Source organism: Artemia franciscana, chromosome 11, assembly GCF_032884065.1.
Source record: "Artemia franciscana chromosome 11, ASM3288406v1, whole genome shotgun sequence".
In the NCBI taxonomy this organism is placed as follows: Eukaryota; Metazoa; Arthropoda; class Branchiopoda; order Anostraca; family Artemiidae; genus Artemia; species Artemia franciscana.
Window position 1 is genome coordinate 19073026 of NC_088873.1, and position 22970 is coordinate 19095995.

The 22970-nt window shown below is 36.2% G+C and overlaps 1 protein-coding gene across 5 annotated transcripts in view; it reads left to right on the forward strand.

Annotated features, from left to right (window-relative positions):
- The window catches only part of LOC136032922 (rapamycin-insensitive companion of mTOR-like), a 167492-nt gene that overhangs the window by 136745 nt on the left and 7777 nt on the right, over positions 1-22970 (forward strand). For 3 of the 5 annotated variants that reach the window (XM_065713386.1, XM_065713387.1, XM_065713388.1), the window contains exons 19-20: positions 13261-13381; positions 18984-19178. In XM_065713386.1, the coding sequence (XP_065569458.1) occupies positions 13261-13381; positions 18984-19128 (266 nt within the window). In that variant the 3' untranslated portion in view covers positions 19129-19178. Of the gene's footprint in view, positions 1-2166; positions 2308-13260; positions 13382-18983; positions 19179-20435; positions 20562-22970 lie in introns of those variants that run through there. The other 2 variants (XM_065713389.1, XM_065713390.1) reach the window with 2 other exon arrangements.

The following is a 22970-nucleotide window of genomic DNA, read 5'->3' on the forward strand; positions in this document are numbered from 1 at the left end:
TATTTCGAGATTAGAAGTAGAATTTGTCTTATCAATCAATCAGCCAATGCCGTCTTTACGGGCTATGACTATGATAGAGTATTGTATTGTATTTGAATAAAACCTTTTTTACATGTGGATTCACAAATGTACTCCCCGATCCGTTTCAATTTTTCTATATGAATCTTGTTCAAAGATTCATTCATGAGCTCTAACAACTTAAACACCTCTCTTTGGACGCAATGGAACGGCATATGCATAGCGACTAAAAACTGTTGACAATGGAGCTCTCTTTGTAGAATTTAATGTGGAACATTTAAGTTGATGTTGAACATTTTTTAGTTGATGAGGTTTAACTGATTCACGCTTTTGCCCGAAAATGAAGGATGCTAATTTGCCGACCAAGATAACTGCAATAAAGTTAAGACCAGGCTTCAAGTAACTCTTAAGAGCAAAATAGCTCGTTCTCGAAAAGTTCTTTCTCCGTTCTTTTTTTGTTTTCTCTATCTAACCCTTCTGTTTCCTTTGTCCATATGCTCATCCTTATTTGATTAAGCTGTATTTAGTTAAGAAGGTTTGGCTTCGCTTGGTGAACCCTTTCGCAATCTTCACTTTTAAGAGGTCATATTTATAATTTTGTTTGCTGTTCTTTGTTTATTCTTAATTTGCAAATTTGTGTTTCTTCATAATTTTAGATTCAACTGAACATCTTTCTTTTCAAATTTAATTCTACAATTTTTTAACCTTAATTTTAAACTCATTTTTTTTTCAGCTCATGAAGCAAAGCTTACCACTAAAGATGTTTGTCTCTTAAAAGGATTGTAATTTGATTTATGGTTTCAAAATTCGTAAATTTGAATCATACTTTTGGGTTTAATTCAGTTCTCATTGCCAACTGTTTTATACGTTATCAAATTTTCCTTGGATGATTAGGGTATTACCAGTTCCTTTGTTTCCAAGAGAGCCTTTAACAATCAATATAAGCGCCATAAGAACAGCATTCCTTATTTATGATACAGATTGATTATAAAACATAAATTTCGTTCTTGAACCTTTTTTGTTTAGTTTCTAAAGTTTAAAGAAAGATTTTAAGCATTTGATTTTATAGGAGTTTACTTTCGATTTTTTCGTATTTCCCACCGACTTTCCTTGCGACACTTAGTATGGAGATAAGTATCCAAGATTAGTGTCACCAAGATAGACCGTGGGAAACAATCTCGGCATGTTGCTAAGAAAATTACCTAAAAACGCTAAGAAAATTTTGGAGTAAAGACGTTGTTAGATTTAGATATTGTTCTTTAGATATTTAAGCAGTTAGTGAAAACAAACAAATTCATGATGTAAGAAGCATCATTCTATCTGTGTGTAGCTCCCTTGATTAAAACAGCTGAATTGTTGAAGACACAAAATCCTGTGAAGCGTACATTTTCTCTATCCAACAGCTTTTTTTGCTATTTCCCATCTATTAATTAAAAAACCTTTCTTCCAGAAAGAGGTCTTTCAAAAAAAAAGTAAAAAGTTGTATTTAATCAAAAAGAAGTTAGAGACTCACTTCTTGTTTGGGACCCATTTATTCAAAAATGGGTCCCAAAACAAACAGAAGTCACAATGAATTATAAAGTCAAAGGTAAAACGAACAGAAATGCCACAAAGAGGAACTTCCCTTTTGCCCTGATCCTTCTAAAAACCAGAGCATTAGTCGTGCTTTACCGAAAACAGTTTTTATTTCTATCAGTGTGTTTTATTTGTCAGAACATCAACAAAAGAAAAAAGAAAATCGTCATATTAACCAAGATTAGAAGAAGACCAAGAAGAAGAAAAGAATTAATGAATTTAGACTGATTACGCATTCCCCGAAGTCTCATCAATTAAATATATTCCAAGACCACACAGGCTACAGATGACGTATGACAGACAAGACATAATATAATTAAATAACCAAGAAAATGAGGGTAAAATAGCCAGTGGACAGAAAAGAAGGGAAAAAGACAAAAGCCTGTATTTTGGCAAGAATCTCCGTCAAGACGTCTTCAGAGCTCAAAAGAAAGGAAGCAATGCTTACTTTTTGAAGTAAAGTCGAATATATCCTGAGACTCAGCGATAAAACTTGGAGAAGTTTTAAAGAAACGTAATTTCTCTGGTTTTTTTAAAAATTGAAATAAAGATTTAACGTTTTTCCAATTCCAGAAATAACAAAACTGACCCTAAACTGAGTAGTGGCGTTTACAGAGTTCCGTGATCTTGTGGGAAGCTATACTTTGGCTGCAGCTGTCAATACCTGGGGAATGACTGCATGAACACAAGATTTCAATAGATAAATCTCTAAAGGTGTGTGAAAATAAAAATCATAATGTCGATTCTGCTTTGGCTCTTCACATTTTAAAAAAATCTGGATCGTTTAGTTCTTTTTGGTAAGATAACTTTAGTATCCACGGTAAATAGGTTACCATAATCTTTTAGGGAGGCCATTGAAATTAAAACTGCATAATAGTAGTAAGTAGTATTAATAGCAATTTATTATTCCAAAAAAAAAACAGAGACAAAATCATTCGGTAGCACACCAAAAGTGCCGCTTGCGAGGGTGTGCTACTAACAAAAAAGAACAAAAAATAGAAGAGAAAAAAAATGATAAAAAAGAACAAAAAAAACAAAACAAAAAATAACAAGTTAATCTATAATAAGCAGAAGGATGAAACCATGTACTAAAAAAAGAACTTATATAAATAATTCATACACAATTAAACAACATAATATCATGATCCCAAAGCATAAAAATAATAATAAACAATTATTGACAATTTTAATTCCTTCAGTCTCAGTCTGTTTCGAAGGTATACTTACCAAGCAACCCCATACGCAGCTCAGATTTAAATTGACCAATGGGTAATTCCCTGGTACTCGGCACAAGCTTATTCTACAGCTTAGTCCCTTTATAAATAACTGAAAAAGCAGTCCTACTTAAAACTAGGCGAGGAACCTCAGTATCTCCACTTGTCCGAGTTCCGTAACGATGAAAGTTGGACCTTTCCAGAAATATTCCTGTAAAACAGTCTGGAACGCACCCAAGATAATGCTTGTATATGAAAAACAATGTATAAAAATCACCCAATCCAACTGCAGTCATTATAGTAATTATAATAAACATTGACCTGATCGAATCCTGGTTCCCTATTCCACAAAATGATCTAATGGCATTCTTCTGCAGTACGTGTGTTGGGCGAAGTATTGATGGGAAAGTACCAAGCCTTACAGACGAACAATACAAAATATACGGATGTATCAAAGAAGAATATAATAACCGTTAAAACATATGAAGGAAAAAATTGTTTTAATGTACGGATAGTCCCTAAATTCTGCGATGGTATTTTACTTATTGCTTTTACATTGTAATTAAATGATAAATTTTCGTCAATGATAATCCCAAGGTACTTAACGGAACTTGACCGCTCAACAGTTACCTTCGGTGAAACTATTTCCGTAATCCAAGGATAATAATTTGGAGACCGTGAAAAAAATTTAACTTACTTATATTTAGGTCAAGTCGGTTTACCTTCATCCAAAGACATGTCTTAGTCATTGTTGCATTAATTGTAGAGGGAAATCGTTGTTCAGTTGAAGCAACACACATTCATGTCACATCATCAGCAAATAAGGGTGTAGGGATCCTGGACCCAGAAGGTTCAGGATCTACTTAATCCCTAATTCTAGAATTAGTTGCAACAGCATTTGGCAGATCATTAATAAAAATCAAAAAAAGAGTAGGATCTAATACAGACTCCTGGGGGATACCACATTTAACAAGACTTTTACTTGATGAAAATCCATTAATGTGAAGGTAGTGCTCTCTATTTTGGAGATAATCACAAAGCAAACCCGAAGTAGCACCTCTTAGTCCATAAAATTCAAATTTTCGCAATAGTATTTGGTGGTCAACAGTGTCAAATGCCTTAATTAAATCCAGAAACAAACCAGCTACTCTAAGCTTATTATCAAGAGCTCCGTTAACTACTGAAATTATATATGATAATGCCATCTCTGTAGTTCTCTCCTTCCTGAAACCAAATTGAATTGGATTTAACAGTTTATGCAGTTCCAAAGGATCATATAGTCTAGTGTTAATACACTTTTCTACAACACGAGAAATAACAGGTAAGACCGAAATTGGCCGATAATTTCGAAGATCATTCTTATTAACGCCTTTAAAAAAAAAGGAGTTATCCTAGCAACTTTCAAGCAATCAGGAAACGTTCCCCGTTTCTAACACATATTAATAAGGGAAGTAAGAACATCAGCAATATAAGGAAACGCGGTTTTTAATAGAAGAAGATTAAGTGGATCACTACCGGCCGATCTAATTTTTATCCCTAAGCTAATTTTCTCTACTTCATCATGAGAGAAGGGTTTCATATTTGAAGTCTTCATAAAAAAGACTCCAAAGGAGGATCATCATCGGAAGATACAATAATAATAATAATAATTTATTCCAGAAAAAGCCCGTGGACCCGGGAAGATAAATTTACGCTAATACTAGCAAAATGTTGGGAATGAGCATCACATAGCTTTTCTGGTTTATTCGTTGGCAAACCAATCTGCATCACTAGTTCATCGGGGATAATAGAGTTTTCTGTCGATATCACGCTTTTAATTATTTTCCATGTTTTTGCAGGGTTACCAAAAGTCTCGGTGAATTCATTTACGAAATATTTTTTTTTATATTTCTCAGTAATTTATTAAGGGTATTCCTATAATGTTTATAAATTCTTGAAGAAATCGGATCATTTCCATTATTTAAGTAATTCTTATAAGTTGACAACGTAACAAGCTAGGCGACAGCCATGGTTTCTTAGGATTTTTTTCGCCTTGATGGAGAACGAACCATCATACAAGTTTTGTCATTTTCAAAATCAGCCTATCTTAAAATCTTTGAAAACTCATATTTATATCATGCGTAAGATCGACCAAATTACTTCTGCAATTGCCTGCTTAAACTTTTGAAGATTACTCTGGCTAAACACGGGCATTGGACTATTTGGAAAAATTGGTGTTGTCTTTGGGAGAATACAAAACTCAAGTCTTTTCGAAATCCCAAAATTACCTCATACATCTGTAATAATAACTCTTCGAGCTGAAAATCCAAATTTGAAAAAAAAAAAATATTGTCAATAAGCCTTGGCGATGAGGTGGTGACTCGTGTGCAGACATTAATAGTTGGAAATAAACCATAGGACATGCAAAGCTACAAAAATTCATATAAACACTCGTGTCAAGCTCCTGAAGGTCAATATTAAAATGCTCAAGCATCATAAATGAATGTGAACCAGCTGGTAATTTCTCAAGCTGCTTATCCAGAAGATCCATAAAGATTGGTATGGAGCCAGATGCCAGCCTATATAATATAATAACAAATACATCTTTAGGCTTCAGCCTTGTGGTCATTCAGCCAGGTTTCCGTAAGACGGATAACCTAAAACAGAAAGTTCACATATTTCGTTTACAATAATTTCGTTTACTTAATTGCCAAGGCTAACTTTAGGCCTTGGCAATTAAGGTGGAAGACTTTGAGGCCTGTCGCATTACTTACTCAGATTGAATTCCATCTTTAAACAAATATTTCTAAATAACAGATTTATATTGCCCTTCTATTCCTTTGTCATAACCCCACTGCAGCGGCTCTGTAAAGACCTTGCTTTAAATAGAGATACGGGAGATATTCCTATAAATCCAATTTACAATAACTTAATATTAAAAGATTCAAACAAATTATTTCCTCAGTTGAGCACTGAAAACGGCTTGGCTGGGGTCCATGCCGAAATGTCTGCTTTTTTCCTTTTTGCTTCTTTTCCGTTCACTGGTTTATATTACCCCCGTTTTCTAGACTATATAACTATATTGTTAATTTCTTTTGTCATTTCTTTCGTCAATTAAAAACGTCATACACGGAGTAATGTCTGTGCGTTTAAAGTTTTAATTTTGCACCTTACTTTCGGTCGAAAAATCCTGTTTTTTATATTTAATCATCCCAGAGGCATTGTTATTGCACGTTTCGGCTATTTCGAACAGAATAGCTACCTAAAAATTTTGACAGGACGTCTTTACGATTGAGGGGATTTAAGGGCAAATAAGAAGGGCGTGGGAGGGGTCACTCGAACTTCCAATCGAGTAAGCCCCTACTGACGGTTTCAAATCGACTCCTTCCATGCTAAGTGGCCTAAGAATAAAAATTATGCATTGGAGACATAGCTTTCTTTGTTTAGGCAGCGTTATCACGCTTCCTTTGTTTTATCTACCGTGGAAGTGACAAATCAGTCTATTTAGAACATATGCTTTACAAGTAGTCAAATGTTATTTGTTTAGGAAATCAGTTTCTTCTCTTATTCACTTGACTAAGACTTCTGTTAACATAAGCAGTATTTTTCCTTCCCCAGAAGGGTCTTTTTGTATTCAAAATGCTTAATAAAAGATTAGCTATACTAATCCCTTGAGTCAATGCAAATGCCTTCATAATTTATTATGTCTTGTCCTCCCTTTGTCGTCTGGATGCCTTCAAGCTGACATAGCTTTCGGAGGCTATTCAACTTTTAATGCCTAAAAAAGTATTTCTTTATTTCACCTAGGATTTATTCTCTTATTTCAGCGTTTTCTAATCTCGTATCGAATAGATCAAGAGTTTCTGTAAGAAATGAACTAGGAAAGAAAGAATAGCTGAACGAAATCTGTGTTATCGCTAAGTTTTCTCATTCTAGAAAGTGTTATTAAGTGCACGTGATCAGATGCATTAGGTGTCGTACTTAAATGGGGATTCTGAGAAGTTGTCTGGAATATAGTTCTACAATGCTGGTGCGTTCTGCTGGGACTTTTTATCCCTTTTCAATGTTCAGGATAGAGAATTCTATTCTGAATTATATTTGTTATTTGGAAGTGCGATTTAACTCATTTTGGTGGATTGTTTCCAGCCCAAGAAATGGCTTTTCGTTAATTATTATATTAAAAATTAGTTTATATATATATATATATATATATATATATATATATATATATATATATATATATATATATATATATATATATATAAATAAGTTGTTTGTTTGTGTGTCTGTCGACTGATGTCATGTTTGTAGCATGACGTCATTATAAGGATTGAGCTGTATGTCGTAATGAAGTTGTTTGTCGACTGACGTCATGTTTGTCGACTGACGAAATTACAGACCGGGACACCGGGACACAAATGACGACCGGGCCACTCAAACAGAAATTACAGACTGGGACACCGGGACACAAATAACGACCGGGACACAGGGAATATAAAATGACGACCGGGACACAGGGACACAACTACAACGGGGAAAACATCGGGACACAAATGACGACCGGGACACATGGAATATAAATGACGACCGGGACACAACTACAACGGGGACGTCAGGGGGCACAGGGGGATATATAAATGACGACGGGGACACGCAATGGGACAGCGAAGAATGTTGTATATTCGCAAGTTTTACGTAGTTAAAAACATAGATATATATATATATATATATATATATATATATATATATATATATATATATATATATATATATATATATATATATATATATATATATATATAAATAAGTTGTCTGTCTGTGTGTCTGTCTGTGGATCAGGTGACGTCATGTTTCTGTGTTGACTGACGTCATGAAATTAGTTGTCGTCATTTTTGTTTTGACGGTGACGTCACTAACGGTATTTAAGACATTTGTTCGCGGAAAAATGTTTAATTGTAAAATGACTGAAGAACCTACAATGGCAACAGCCGAGGAAGCTGCTCAAAGAGTTTATGCCAAAAAACTTGCTGCTGATAGAGAAAGTAAGAAAAGAAAGCGTTCCGAGGAATCACAAGAACAGCAAGAAAACAGGCTTGCAGCTGATAGAGAAAGTAAGAAAAGAAAGCGTGCCGGGGAATCACAAGAACAGCAAGAAAACAGGCTTGCGGCTAAAGAACGCAAAACCGCACAGTTAGATGAAAATCCACCTGGACAGCGAGAGTCAAAACATATCAAAACTGAAAATGATAGCGATGATGATTGGGTTTGGGATTTTGACTTGGATAAGGTCATCAATGCCTACCAGATTTAAGTTAAAAAACAAAGGTTCGTCGATATGTACTTCATAGTGACGCTGAAAAATAAAGAAGAAAAAGAAAACTGAAAAAAGAAAAAAGGTAAAAAACTAAAAAAAACTAAAAAGAAAAAACACTCAAAGAGAAATTACAGACGGGACACAAATGACGACCGAGACAGAGGGGATATAAATGACGACCGGGAACCTCAAAGAGAAATTACAGACTGGGACACCCGGACACAAATCACGACCGGGACACAGGGAATATAAATGACGACCGGGACACAGGGACACAACTACAACGGGGACGCCGGGGGCACAGGCGGGATATATAAATGACGACCGGGACACAGGGATTGTTCGAATAGAAATTACAGACCGGGACACAAATGACGACCGGGACACAGGGAATATAAATGACGACCGGGACACTCAAAGAGAAATTACAAACTGGGACACCGGGACACAAATGACGACCGGGACACAGGGAATATAAATGACGACCGGGACACAGGGACACATCATTAGAATTAATCAGGTATAGATCTGAATACGGATTGTTTTTCCCATGGACAATTATATGTTGCATGTTCAAGAGTCAGTAAACCTGACAATCTTTTTATATGCACAGACAATGGGACAGCGAAGAATGTTGTATATTCGCATGTTTTACGTAGTTAAAAACATATATTTATATCTATCTCTATTCACAGGTGGGACACAGGGACACAACAATAATGGCGCGTAACTAATATGGCGCGTAACGACTTACGCGCTCGGGGGGGGCTTGGGGGGGCGCGAAGCGCCCCACCAACTAGGTGTTGGGGTGGCGCGAAGCGCCACCCCAACAGCTAATATATATATATATATATATATATATATATATATATATATATATATATATATATATATATATATATATATATATATATATATATATATATATATATCCATATTCACAGGTGGGACACAGGGACACAACTACAATGGCGCGTAACGACTTATGTGGGAAACGAGGCAGAGAATCTATATATATATATAAATAAATTGTCTGTGTGTGTGTCTGTCGAGTGACGTCATGTTTGTGTGTCGACTGACGTCATGTTTTCGACTGACGAAATTACAGACCGGGACATCGGGACACAAATGACGACCGGGACACCGGCACATAGGGAATATAAATGACGACCGGGACACTCAAAGAGAAAGCGACCGGGACACAAGGAATGTTCGATTAGCAATCACCATCAACAAAGCACAGGGACACAAATGACGACCGGGGCACAGGGAGTATAAATGACGACCAGGACATAAGTAAAAAAAAAACTAAAAAAACTAAAAAAAGGTAAAAACTAAAAAGAAAAAAAACTAAAAACTAATAAAAAAACTAAAAATCTAAAAAACTAAAAAAGAAAATAAGAAAAAAAGGAAAAAAAATGAAAAATAAAGGAGAAAAACAAAACTAAAAAAAAATAAAAAGAAAAAAGAAAAAAAACTAAAAAAAGTAAAAACCAAAAAAAACTAAAAAGAAAAAAAAGGAAAAATACAAAAAATTATTTCATCATATACCATTTAAAAAACGAATGTATAGACAGACCGGGACACGGGATACAAATGACGACTGGGACACAGGGAATATAAATGACGACCGGGACACAGGGACACAACTACAACGGGGACACCGGGGGGCACATGGGGATATATAAATGACGACGGGGACACAGGGAATGTTCGATTAGCAATCACCATCAACAAAGCTCAAGGGCAATCATTAGAATCATGAGGTATAACTAACAAAAGGTAAAAAACTAAAAACTAAAAAAAGATCAATTCAAAAACGAATGCATATACAGACCGGGACACAAGGAATATAAATGACTCCCGGGACACTCAAAGAGAAATCACAGACTGGGACACCGGGACACAAATGACGACCGGGACACAGGGAATATAAATGACGACCGGGACACAACTACAACGGGGAGGCCGGGGGGCACAGGGGGATATATAAATGACGACGGCGACACAGGGAATGGTCGATTAGCAATCACCATCAACAAAGCTCAAGGGAAATCATTAGAATCATGAGGTATTGATCTGAATACGGATTCTTTTCCCATTGACCATTATATGTTGCATGTTCAAGAGTCGGTAAACCTGACAATCTATTTATATGCACAGACAATGGGACAGCAAAGAATGTTGTATATTTGCAAGTTTTACGTAGTTAAAAACATATGTATATATATCTATCTATATTCACAGGTGGGACATAGGGACACAACACCAACTAGGTGTTGTGTCCCTATGCTACAGGTGTTGTGGCTACAAATATCTTGAAAATAACGTCAAAGAAAGAAGATAAAACGTAGGAAAGCTCTCTGATCATGCAACAAGGGGTTGAGTGGATCTAGCTTCGGTGCCTATGAGGTTGTTAGATAAGGAAAAGTGTCTTGTTCTTCACATACTGATTCTTGCAAGTAATTGCCCGTACTGGTGCAAACTATGTCACGTACTAGTAATATTCCCACTAACATCGCACATTCATAGTTTGAATGCACAGCGTCTATAAGATATTTATTTGCCCTAGACACCGACCCCTAGGTCAGAATTTTCCCCTAGAATATTATGTCCTATGGCATGAAATGCACATTTAAAGCAGCTCCTTGTGGTTCTTTCGGGTCTTTCAAAAAGGAAGTAAAGTAATGTCTGTATGGTAATAGTTACTAGTTTTTTGTCCTCGTTTATTTACTACTAGCTGTTGGGGTGGTGCTTCGCGCCACCCCAACACCTAGTTGGTGGGGGCGCTTCGCCCCCCCCGCGCGTAAGTCGTTACGCGCCATATTAGTTACGTGCCATTGTAGTTGTGTCCCTGTGTCCCACCTGTGAATATAAATATATATATATATATATATATATATATATATATATATATATATATATATATATATATATATATATATATATATAGGTTTTTAACTACGTGAAACTTGCGAATATACAACATTCATCGCTGTCCCATTGTCAGTGCATATAAATAGATTGTCAGGTTTACCGACTCTTGAACATGCAACATATAATTGTCCATGGGAAAAACAATCCGTATTCAGATCTATACCTCATTATTCTAATGATTGCCCTTGAGCTTTGTTGATGGTGATTGCTAATCGAACATTCCCTGTGTCCCCGTCGTCATTTATATATCCCCCCTGTGCCCCCCGGCGTCCCCATTGTAGTTTTGTCCCTGTGTCCTGGTCGTCATTTATATTCCCTGTGTTCCGGTCGTCATTTGTGTCCCAGTGTCCCAGTCTGTAATTTCTCTTTGAGTGTCCCGGTCGTCATTTATATTCCCTGTGTTCCGGTGTCCCGGTCGTCATTTGTGTCCCGGTCTGTAATTTCTCTTTGAGTGTCCCAGTCGTCATTTATATTCCCTGTGTCCATTTATATTCCCTGTGTCCCGGTGTCCCGGTCGTCATTTGTGTCCCGGTGTCCCGGTCTGTAATTTCTCTTTGAGTATCCCAGTCGTCATTTGTATTCCCTGTGTCCATTTATATTCCCTGTGTCCCGGTCGTCATTTATATTCCCTGTGCCACGGTCGTCATTTGTGTCCCGGTGTCCCAGTCTGTAATTTATCTTTGAGTGTCCCAGTCGTCATTTATATACCCTGTGTCCATTTATATTCCCTGTGTCCCGGTGTCCCGGTCGTCATTTGTGTACCGGTGTCCCGGTCTGTAATTTCTCTTTGATTGTCCCAGTCGTCATTTGTATTCCCCGTGTCCATTTATATTCTCTGTGTCCCTGTGTCCCGGTCGTCATTTATATTCCCAGTGTCCCGGTCGTCATTTGTGTCCCGGTGTCCCAGTCTGTAATTTCTCTTTGAGTGTCCCGGTCGTCATTTATATTCCCTGTGTCCCGGTCGTCATTTGTGTCCCGGTGTCCCAGTTTGTAATTTCTCTTTGAGTGTCCTGGTCGTCATTTATATTCCCTATGTCCCGGTCGTCATTGAGCTTTTTTGATGGTGATTGCTAATCGAACATTCCCTGTGTCCCCGTCGTCATTTATATATCCCCCCTGTGCACCCCGGCGTCCCCGTTGTAGTTGTGTCCCTGTGTCCCAGTCGTCATTTATATTCCCTGTGTCTCGGTCGCTATTTGTGTCCCGGTGTCCCAGTCTGTAATTTCCCTTTGAGTGTCCCGGTCGTCTTTTATATTCCCTGTGTCCCGGTGTCCCGGTCTGTAATTTCGTCAGTCGACAAACATGACGTCAGTCGACAAACAACTTCATGACGGCATAATGCTCAATCCTTATAATGACGTCAGTCGACAAACATGCGTGACGTCAGTCAACACACAAACAAACAACTTATTTTTATATATATAGATGATTGGTTTTGGAAATTTTTTAGTATCAATTTGGGCTATTCCAGGGACTGAGGTTGGGGTGATAAGAGGTTTGAACCCCATCCTAAAATATTTCTCTAAGTCTAAAATTTGTTGTAGAAATGCAGGTTAAAAAACAACATCAACAAAAAAAATCTTTTGGTAAACCTCCTCCCCAAATGAAATCATTTTGATACCCCCCCCCCCCCCAATGAACAAATATCCTGGGTATGGTCATTATATCAGTATTATCTACGTAATTCATTTTGAATTTTCAAAGGACGTGAGGGGAGAAGATGTTGTGTTAATATTATTTTGACCAAATAGTAGTTCAAAGAGGATTCTGGAAAACAAAGGATATCGCAATGTATTTAGTGTTAAATTATGCGTCTTTAGGGTCTACAATTACGTGCCCTATGGCATGAAACGCACTTTCAAAGGAGCTGCTTGTGAGTCTCTTTGTTCTTCAAAAAGAAACATTAAAAGACATTAAAGCAATGTCTGAATGATAATAGTTACTAGTTTTTTTTTGTACTTATTTATTTATTATTATTGGTTTTGAGAGTTCGTATTAGTATTAGTATTAGTGTATTAGTGTTCCTCTTTTTCCAAACCCCTGTTGAATTTTAATTTGAAAAACGTAAAAATGTTCGAACCCTGAGATTCACTGCAAGTTTCTAATGTAAGTTTACTTCCTATGAAATTTTTTTTTCATACTTTAAATAGGATCCAGATTTGTAGCAGGGTAAAATGATAAAGATACCTTCAAACAATCTAGAACTATATATTTTTTTTGTAGTATCGGCAGATGATGGAAGCCACTCCATGGATAGAAGTGTTGTGCGGAATGAGCTACTGTCACTAGTTACTAAAATTGGCACAGGAATCGGACTTAACGCTCATGAAGAAGGCTTATTAAGGTATGCAAAAAAATACATATATATACATATATATATATATATATATATTCATATACATATATATATATATATATATATATATATATATATATATATATATATATATATATTTATATATATATATATATATATATATATATATATATATATATATATATATATATATAATGCCAATAGTCTGCTCTTTAAATGCTATAATAAATAAAACTAGAAGGGAAAGGGTTTGACATGCCCATTGATGGCTTACTAAATAAATGGTTGTACTTCTTTTTTCTCTACATAATGTAATCATTTCTGTTTGTGCAGTAGGCATTCTGGTGATTTTTAGACCACCCACAAGAAATGACTGGCATGTCATATCCGAAAAAATTGAAGGAACTGGCGATAATGGGTGCGATGCATCAGGATTCAGTGGACTTGGAGTTTGGCAAGCCACCATGCTTGCCTAGTGACGTTGCATTACTTTTTGTTTTGGCGCTAGTTTTCCTTTAGAACGTGTGAAATTTAGTTGGAATCTTTGAGCCTACAATCTCGATGGTGGTGGTGATGGATGCCATCAGGATGAATACCCGAGTTGGAAAAAAAATTCTGGCCACTAATAATACATACTTCAGAATAATTTTGCAACATCCTTGGCTTCCGGAATAATGCTTTTTTCCCAAGTAAAAACCTCGGTTGGGGTCTCTTTTTTTCTCTCTTCCTCTCCCCTCCCCTTTTTCCTTTTTTCGTGTTTCTCTTGTTATCATAAATTGATACAACAAAAAATGTCATTAGTAACTCTAATAAATATTGTATATGAGAAAGTTATTTTTGTACAAAATTCATTTAGAAATGCTGAAACAAAAAGAAAATTTACTTAAAAACCATTTGCAAAAATAAAGGGAATTCGTTTGTTATACATTTTCTTTGTTCTGGTAGGTATTCAAATGTTTGCTTTTCTGCGTTGCAAAATTCATTTAGAAATGATGAAACAAAAAGAAAATTTACTCAAAAACCATTTGCAAAAATAAAAGGAATTCGTTTGTTATACATTTTCTTTGTTCTGGTGGGTATTCAAATGTTTGCTTTTCTGCGTTTATTTGCCTAGCCTAAATATCAACAGTTCCATGCTTACAGATCTTAATTTGTAAAAGGAGAATTTCTCACCTCTTCACTTTCTCGCAGTAATTGACTCTCAGACAGTTTATTTACTTAGGAAGCTACTTCAGTGACATAAGCGCATCGGTAAAAGGATTCTTAAGACAAAACTAGTGAACATTAGTTGGACACATTTTTTTTAGAGGTGTAAAAAAGATCTACATTTGCGTCTAAAACCTATTAAAAAACAACAGGTTCTTTCAACTGAAAGTAAAGAGCAACATAAACACTTCAAAAAAACAGAAATTATTACGTATGTGAGGAGGTTTGTCCCCTCCTCACCACCCTGCTCTTCACGCTAAAGTTTTTTTTTTTAACTTTTAAAAAAGCTTCTTTTTGTTTTAATGAAACGAACCTTGATTTTAGGAGTCGTTCTTAAAGAATTAAAACTTTAGCGTAAAGAGTGAGGTGTTGAAGATGGAGCGACCCTCCTAATATATGCAATAATTTCTGTTAGTTTTAAGATTCTGATCATCTTTTAGTAAAGCCAGGAAATATGGGTCCACTTCCACGGAAAAATCCCTCCTCTACACCGATATATCCTCTCGGCAATTAAATCGTGGTAAAAATTTACCTCGGACAATTACACTTAATATATCCACGCGTAAAATTGAGTCGGCAGTAGTATCCCCTCTGTGACTTTAAGCGGGCCCGTATCACGTTCTCTTATCTTCCTCAGTGGTTTAAGGTCACGGAGAAGGATAAATGACGATTGCACCGATGCTGCCATATACATAACCAAAGTCATAGATTATGGTTAACTACAGATATAGGTGGTGACATGTTTTCTTTTTCAGCGGCATATTTTTTAGCTTCGAAGTAGTTTTGCATTGACTTTATGGAATTTATGTTTGATGTATGAATCGAACGTGAGACCCATGATTTCATATGGTAAAAGAGCGACATGTTACTCGACTGAGCCAAAACTCATTGAAGATATTATGCTTAGAAATACATTCTAGGCAATCAATGTATCGAACAGTTCGTGGTAACGAACTGTAATAAGGAGAAACCCTGCTCAATAATAACCGAAACTCTAAAAAACGGAATTTTGTTATCAATAGACACGTCAAAAGAATTTGATTTTAATGCTGATTTTAAATATACAATTTTCATCAAGTTTAGTCTTGCCCATCAAAAGTTACGAGCCCGAGAAAATTTGTCTTATTTTTGAAAAAAAGGGAAGCACCCCTTAAAGTTCACAGAACCTTAATGAAAATCACACCATCAGATTCAGCTTATCAGAGAACCCTACTGTACAGGTTTCAGGCTCCTATCTGCAAAAATGAGGAATTTTGTATATTTTGCCAAAAGAAAGATCGCGGATACGTGTTTATTTTTTTTTTTTTGGGGGGGGGTGATCGTATCGACCCAGCGGTCCTAGAACGTTGTGAGAGGGCTCATTGTGACAGAAACTAAAAGTTTAACTGTCCTTTTTAGGTGACCAAAAAAATGAGACTGCAACTAGATCCCCTCCCATGCTCTTTTATTCCCCAAGATCACCGGACAATATTTTGGGATAGCCATTTTGTTCAGCATAGTCGAAAAATGAAATAACCATGTCTTTGAGGACGACTTAATCTCCCACAGTCCCTTAGTAAGGAGCGACATTAAACCTTAAAACGAACAGATTTTACAGAATAAAATAGTTCAGACAGTGGAAATGGATTAATGCCCAGGATCTATTTTATTTTTATCCAAGAGGATTGAGGTTAGTTTGGGTAGATGTTTGTGTGTGTTGTCCTTAAATGGAAAGCTGCGCCTACACAATCTTCCCCGCCCAATGTCTTAAATACCTCTACCAATTGCATTGTATTGCTCGAGTGTCATGTCAATAAAGTCCTAGGGAGGGATTCTGACGGTTACCCATTGGTTGCATGTAACCCTGGTTTGGAACCCCAACTTATTTAATTCTAGAGCCTTTTGTCTTGTTGAATTCTAGAAGTCATCATTTAAGATTCTATTTGTGCACCTGTGAGTAACACCAATAGGACCGAGGTTAAAGTTCAAGGTGTTAGTTTTCCACGCATTTACAGCTACTGGCTTTCAAGTTATATCAGTTATGTATTTTTAAAGTAGACATTTATGTCAACGCTAACGGTTTTGAAAAGGGATTTTCTTTCCGAAAGCTTTTAGAAAATGAAATATGGATAGTGTTCTAGGCATTAGGGAATAGACAGTCTAATAGAAACCGATTAAAAAAGAAAGAAAATAATAATTCACTTGTGACATTGTGGGTTTTTGTAGAATTCGTTTTGGATAAGCTACAAGCTGTCCCAAACTCGTTATCCTTTGAAGAGAAAATAGGATCCATAGGGATACACTTTGGTCCAGAACTGAAGGTTGCTCTTTGAAACGTCTAGTTTGTATAACTCACTTCTGACTAGTTTGTCAGGGTTCAGAGGTTCGCCTCACGCGTATATAATTATATAGTTATTCATCTAGGGAACTATCCCTATGACGGCTCTTATCATTAAAAGGTTATATAGCAAAAAATATATATTTTTCCAAAAGAAAAAACACATTTCCTTGAACGTAAGTATTTCAATCATTTGTAATTAGACGATAAAAAATATTTTATAAGTCAGTCAATTTGTCCTGCTACTGCTGCAAACTCTTCGTGCTGTTACGGCCCCATAACCAGGTTCATCGAACTTATAAATCCGAAACTAATGATTTCAATACTACAAGTAATACTACTACTAGTAATCATTACTAATTATAGTTATTACTACTAAAAGTAAGTAGTAATTATACTAGAGTATCTAATCCTTTCGGTGAAAATTATAGCTTGTCGCAAAATCACATCTTTGAGAAAGAACATAAAGCTTAAACCAAATGAGTTATTAACAGCCAATATTACAGTAAAATGCTCACAAAAAGTAAGCCTTGTCACCCACCATGACGCCACATACTCTGAACTAAAGGTGTAACTTTTCCATGACAATACGCAACCACATGTTACACAGTGCCATATAGCACTGCCAGCAGTGCCACATGCTAAATTCAGAAACAGTTCAAAAACTGGGGTGGGAGATCATCGCAAATCATCCCTACAGCACTGACTTCGATTACTCGTTTAGGAGTATTTGCTTTATGCAATCAAATAGAACCTTATTTTAAATAAGAAGGAGACTGTTGCCTCCATCTAATGTCTGCTCTTTACACTTAAGCTTATGTTTTATTACAATGCTTTCGTGTAAGCTTAAGCCATCTCGTTGGTGAAAATAAGAACTGTGGCTGTGCCGTGAGTGGGCTGCTTAACTAATCAAGTACATCATAATCTGAATACTGCTACAAAGTCGTTGTCTCATTGATAAGTCCACAGTGGCCAACACATTGACGAACACAATATCTGTGCCCGGGGTACGAGTATGTTGTTCAACTATGTATGTAGAGTATAATTGTCCAGTTCTGGTTTAAAATTCTTCCTCCATATTTCGACATTGAAAATATGTCAGAAATAAATAATTCTACAAAAAGATGGAAAGCCTCTTTTCTTCTGTCCTCTTTATGACGTTTTGCAAGAGTTAGAATTTTGTCCGGTTGTTGTGCGATTTTGATGTAACTTAACTTTTTCTGGAAGAATCTGTCATGGATCTGCCGGAAGTAAATAATTCTAAAAGAAGAGAAGAGAAACTAAACAGAAGCTTTTTTCTTCTGTCTTTGTTATGGGGTCATGCGAGAATTTGAATTCTGTGTGGATGTTGTACAACTTTTGTGGAACTTATAACCTTTTCTAGAAGGATCCGTTATAAATCTGGCAGAAAGAAATAATTCTAAAAGAAGGGCATGAAAACTAAACGGAACTCCGTTTCTTCCGTCTTTTTAATGGCGTTACGCGAGAGCTAAAATATTTGTGCGAATGTTGAATAAGCTTTTCGTGAGAAAAAGATAATTGTTACTTTTAGTGAAGGGGAATACTTTATTCTGTAAATAGAAAACAGTTAAGGAAGAAGTGATTTTGTTTTCACATAATTTTTTTTTTACGGTGCAATCTTTTTTACTCTTTATTTTTCTGACTGCTCCAGCACAGGTCCAATTGAACCTTTTCGTTCTTAAGTTTCACCGAAAGTTGCTGTGCTTTTTGAATCAAATTGGTGACACAGTTGTTCACTATATTTGGAGTTATGACTGTAAAATGGATATAATTTTAGTCATTTTTGAGGAAAAAACAGTCTGGTATATTTTTTTTTTCAGATAGTACCTATCTGAGGTACTATTGCCTGTACTTTGTCCTTGCAAGTTTCCGGTAAAGACAATAATGTCCAGATTAAAAGTTAAATTCATATGGATGTTAAAAATTCATGTGATCTTACCACAAAATTGTTTCTTATTTCGAGTATCTATTTCAAGGGGTTACTTTAGTTCCAATTTGCCTTATTTTGAAAATACCTTTTAAAAAAAGTGATTTGAATGTGTATTTTTTTTTATAGCGTGACCTAATGATTTATTTTGTTTTCAGGTTGAAACAGGCATATCCATGGTGTTTTCAAGATGCTTGCTTTTATTATGATGTTTATAGCTCTATTTCAACTCGTACGTATCATCTCAGATCTCGTAGATTTTTACAAGAATTGTTTATTGACTTAGTTGACATTACTGATTAGTGTTTTTTCTTTTACAATAAAACAGCAATAAATAATTTGTTGTGGATGAATATTTTTCAAATTCGTGTTTCTTGTACTAATATTACGTGCTACTTGTACTCTTGCGCTACAAGCAGCCTGCTAGGCTGTATGTAAATTCGAAATTTACCTTCTCAGTGGTTGTCATATTCAGAATTTTTAATATTACGCCACTTTTTAATTTCCCATGAAAGGGGAAGGAGGTCCATGGGACTGATATAAGAGGGATGTGAATTTTCTGATGGGACTCTCTTAATCTTTAACAGTTTCGTGGTGTGTCAAAGACTAAGCAGATCGTTTGTTTTATGGAGCAAGTAAAAATTTGGAACTAGGAGCCAGTGAAAACGGTTTGGATTTTTACTGAAAAACACCAATATAATGAGAATTGGGCTGATGGTTGTCCGCAAACACCTGAAATCTTAATTGTCATGCGTCAAATTTGGAACATCATTTTTTTTTTATTATTATTAATGTAGACGCATATTTACAGACAAGGGAAGAGTTTTCTTGTCAAGTCTTATACTAGGACCAACCCCTGAAAAAACTTTGCTCGTCTGTATCTATCATGTTAAGCACCTAAGACAATTCAAGTGGGGGTTACTCTGTATAAAAGCCAATAAAAAAAGGCTTCACAGACAAAAAAAAAAACTTTTTTTAATGAACATTAAATTCTAAATCTTTCACAGTCTTATGAAATCCTTTTTTCTTCCATTTCTTCCGTGATAACTGTCACAAACAAATACACTTTCATGTTTTTTCATGTTACTACCGCAATTGAGCTATTTTATTTGCATGTTGACGTTATCACCCCTTTGTATTTGATAAACTGTCATTTTTAAGATGCACTGAAATATAACTCCGCAACTCAAAATTAGTTTTATTTGAAGAAATATCACACTCATAATTGCCCTCATAATACTCATGTACCAGTTTTATTCCCTTCTTAGGATCGTAGCCCATATTCTTTTCTGGTGGTACGCTATGGTACTTCTTTACTGAAAAAAAGCTTGAGGCCTTGCTGACTGCTAAAGTTTCATTTGCCAAACTTTTGAAGCGACTTCAAAAATCATGGTCGAGAATATCATAGAAGAATTTTATCTAATTCGAAAAATCAGGTATATAGTCAATATTTTGAAGGAATCTTTGGAACATTATTAGAAGGAATATGAAAAAGAAAGAGAACCTAAAATAATTTTTATTAAATAAGACCTCTTTTTTGGTGGAAAGTACTGCGGTGGTTTTTCTTTGGTAGCCTCAACGTTCAGAAGTAAATGTATCTTATGATATAGGTCAGCCAGATGTATACCTCTGTGGTGAATTTGCGCGCCGTTGAATGAAAAGTTAGTCAGCTACTGGCGTTACAAGCGAACAAAAGAGGGAATTTTTTGGCTGATTAAATTATAGCGTAAATCAAGGTAAAGAACTTAAATTTTCTTGACATTTAGTATTGTTAAAACACACTTTTGGGATTTTGTTATCGTTATCTCCATCGATATATCTTTGATTTGGGGATAGTGTAAAACGTTGGTAGTGAAGAATATGCGGTAACTTGGAATTCGCCCTTCGTTTACGCTAAATTTTCCGTTACTTATATGCAGAAAAATATTCACTATCTGTTTGTTCTTCAGTTTTGATATCTAGATAAAAAAAAAATCCGTGAAAAAACTGTTTTAGCGTTATCAACATTTGCGAAAATTATCTCTCGCATTAAACTTGCTTAGACCGTTCACTTTCAGTGGGTGAAGTGAGCGCGTTAATTTGAAGACAATCATTGGTTTTTCACCGTTGGTAGCTAGCTCTACATTTACTGCATGTTCTTGGTGAACAAGGTTTGAGCCTCCCTGCCCCCCCCCCCCGGTGGTGACAGGGTACCAGTGTACAGGTGGTGCTTCAGAGCATATTCGAGTGTGGTCTCATAGCTAATTGCGGGTGCTTCATAGCACATTTGTGCGCGCTTCCATAGCATATTATACGTGCTTTCATAGCACAGTGCGGGTACTTTTTAGCACATCTGAAAGTGCTTTCATAACACATTGTGCGTGCTTCATAGCTCATTTGTGGGTTCTTTCATAGTGTATCGTACGTGCTTTCATTGCTCATTTGGCGTGCTTCATGGCACATTTGCACGTAGTTTCATACCACATTGCGCGTGCTTCATAGCATATTTGGGGGTACTTTCATAGCACATTGCAGTTGCTTCATAGCTTATCTGTACTCTTGAAAAATGAACCAATAGTCAATAAGGGAATTAAAATTTTACATAATCACTAGGGAACAAGATCACCTGCTGGACCAAAAAGAGTTGCTTCAATATTAGCTAACAAGAGGATTATTGAGCAACAGAATAGTTAACTTAGTTTCAATTCTTATAATTTTTCCTCAGTTGCTTTGATGTTCTCATTGAAGTAACTCTAATAGCTTCTTTTCCATACGTGGATCAGTAGCGACAATTGTATTTATTTTTATTGGTGGTGGTTTTATTGGTTTTTAATTTAGTCTTCTTCTTTTTATCTTGTGCTGAGAACGCATAGTTTAGATACAGGCGAAATATCCGTGTTGTTTTAGTCTTTCAATCTCTTTTCTCTCTACTGGCCACGGTCTCGTTCGATTTTTTTTTTTTTTTTTTTTTTTTTTTTTTTTTTTTTTTTTTTTTTTTTATCGCTCTTTATTGTTTGTTTAAATTTTACTATACTACGATCCAGATTATCAAGTTTATGGATGGTATGGATTTCGATACATACCTTACAGCCTTCGAAAGAACTGCCACCCAAAATAACTGGTGTCTTGCTGTATGGGCAGTTAGACTCCAGGCCTCTCTGACAGGTAAACTCGCTGAAGCTGCTGCGATTGTTCCTATTGCCGATAGCTTAGACTACGACCTCGTAAAAGAAGCTATTCAGAGAATATTTTGAGCGACTTCTGAAACCTATCGCCAGTTATTCCGTGCGACCCAGAAGAAAGCAGACCACTCATTTACTGATTACTGTAAGAAGCTAGAGCAGCTGCAGATCAAATGGATGGACATCGCCGACTACAGATCGATCCAGATCGCAGATGGGCTGAGAACAAAGATTGCCGATATCCTTATGAAACATGTCGTGGAACAATTCATAACTTCCATCAAGAATGAACTGCTACGCATCCGGTTGAGAGAGTTTGAGTACCCAACTCTTGTTGCGGTCTGCAAGGTGGCTGAAAACGTCTTGCTAGCGTGCAAAGATTACAGAAACGAAGGATTTCTTTCAATCAGATTGTTTCAACTGCGGAAAATTTTGTCACAAAACTGTTTCCTGTAGGGAACTGAGGAGGCGAGAAAACTTGTTGGTTCGCAGTCCATGTCCGGAAGAAAGAATTAGGGCGAGATTTTGTGTTAGCGGTCTGATAGATTGGAAGCCAGCAGACCTCCTTATTGACAGTGGAGCATCCGTCAATATCGTCCACAGTAGGTAATTCAGAAGCCTGGGTGAACAAACATTGTCCACCACGGAAATATATTACATCCATGGCGATTTTAAGCAATATCCTCTATGTAATGGCTATGTAAAGATAAGATGTGGTAATTATTCCTTCTGAAGCCATATAGAAGTTGCAATTTCTGATGATCTACCCGTAGACGCTATCATCGGAGGATCGTTCCCAGGATTCTTAGAACTTTGTAGCCGAAGTTCAGAAGTAGATAGACCTGCTGTCTTTATTCTTCTGTCGTTTAGAGCCACAGAACGCGCTGGATCTAGAGCTGAGACCCACGCTCCAGTCATAAATCTTCTGGAAAATTATGTGTCCCAGATTGTGCTAGAGTCGGATAATGGGAATGTGAACTTGAG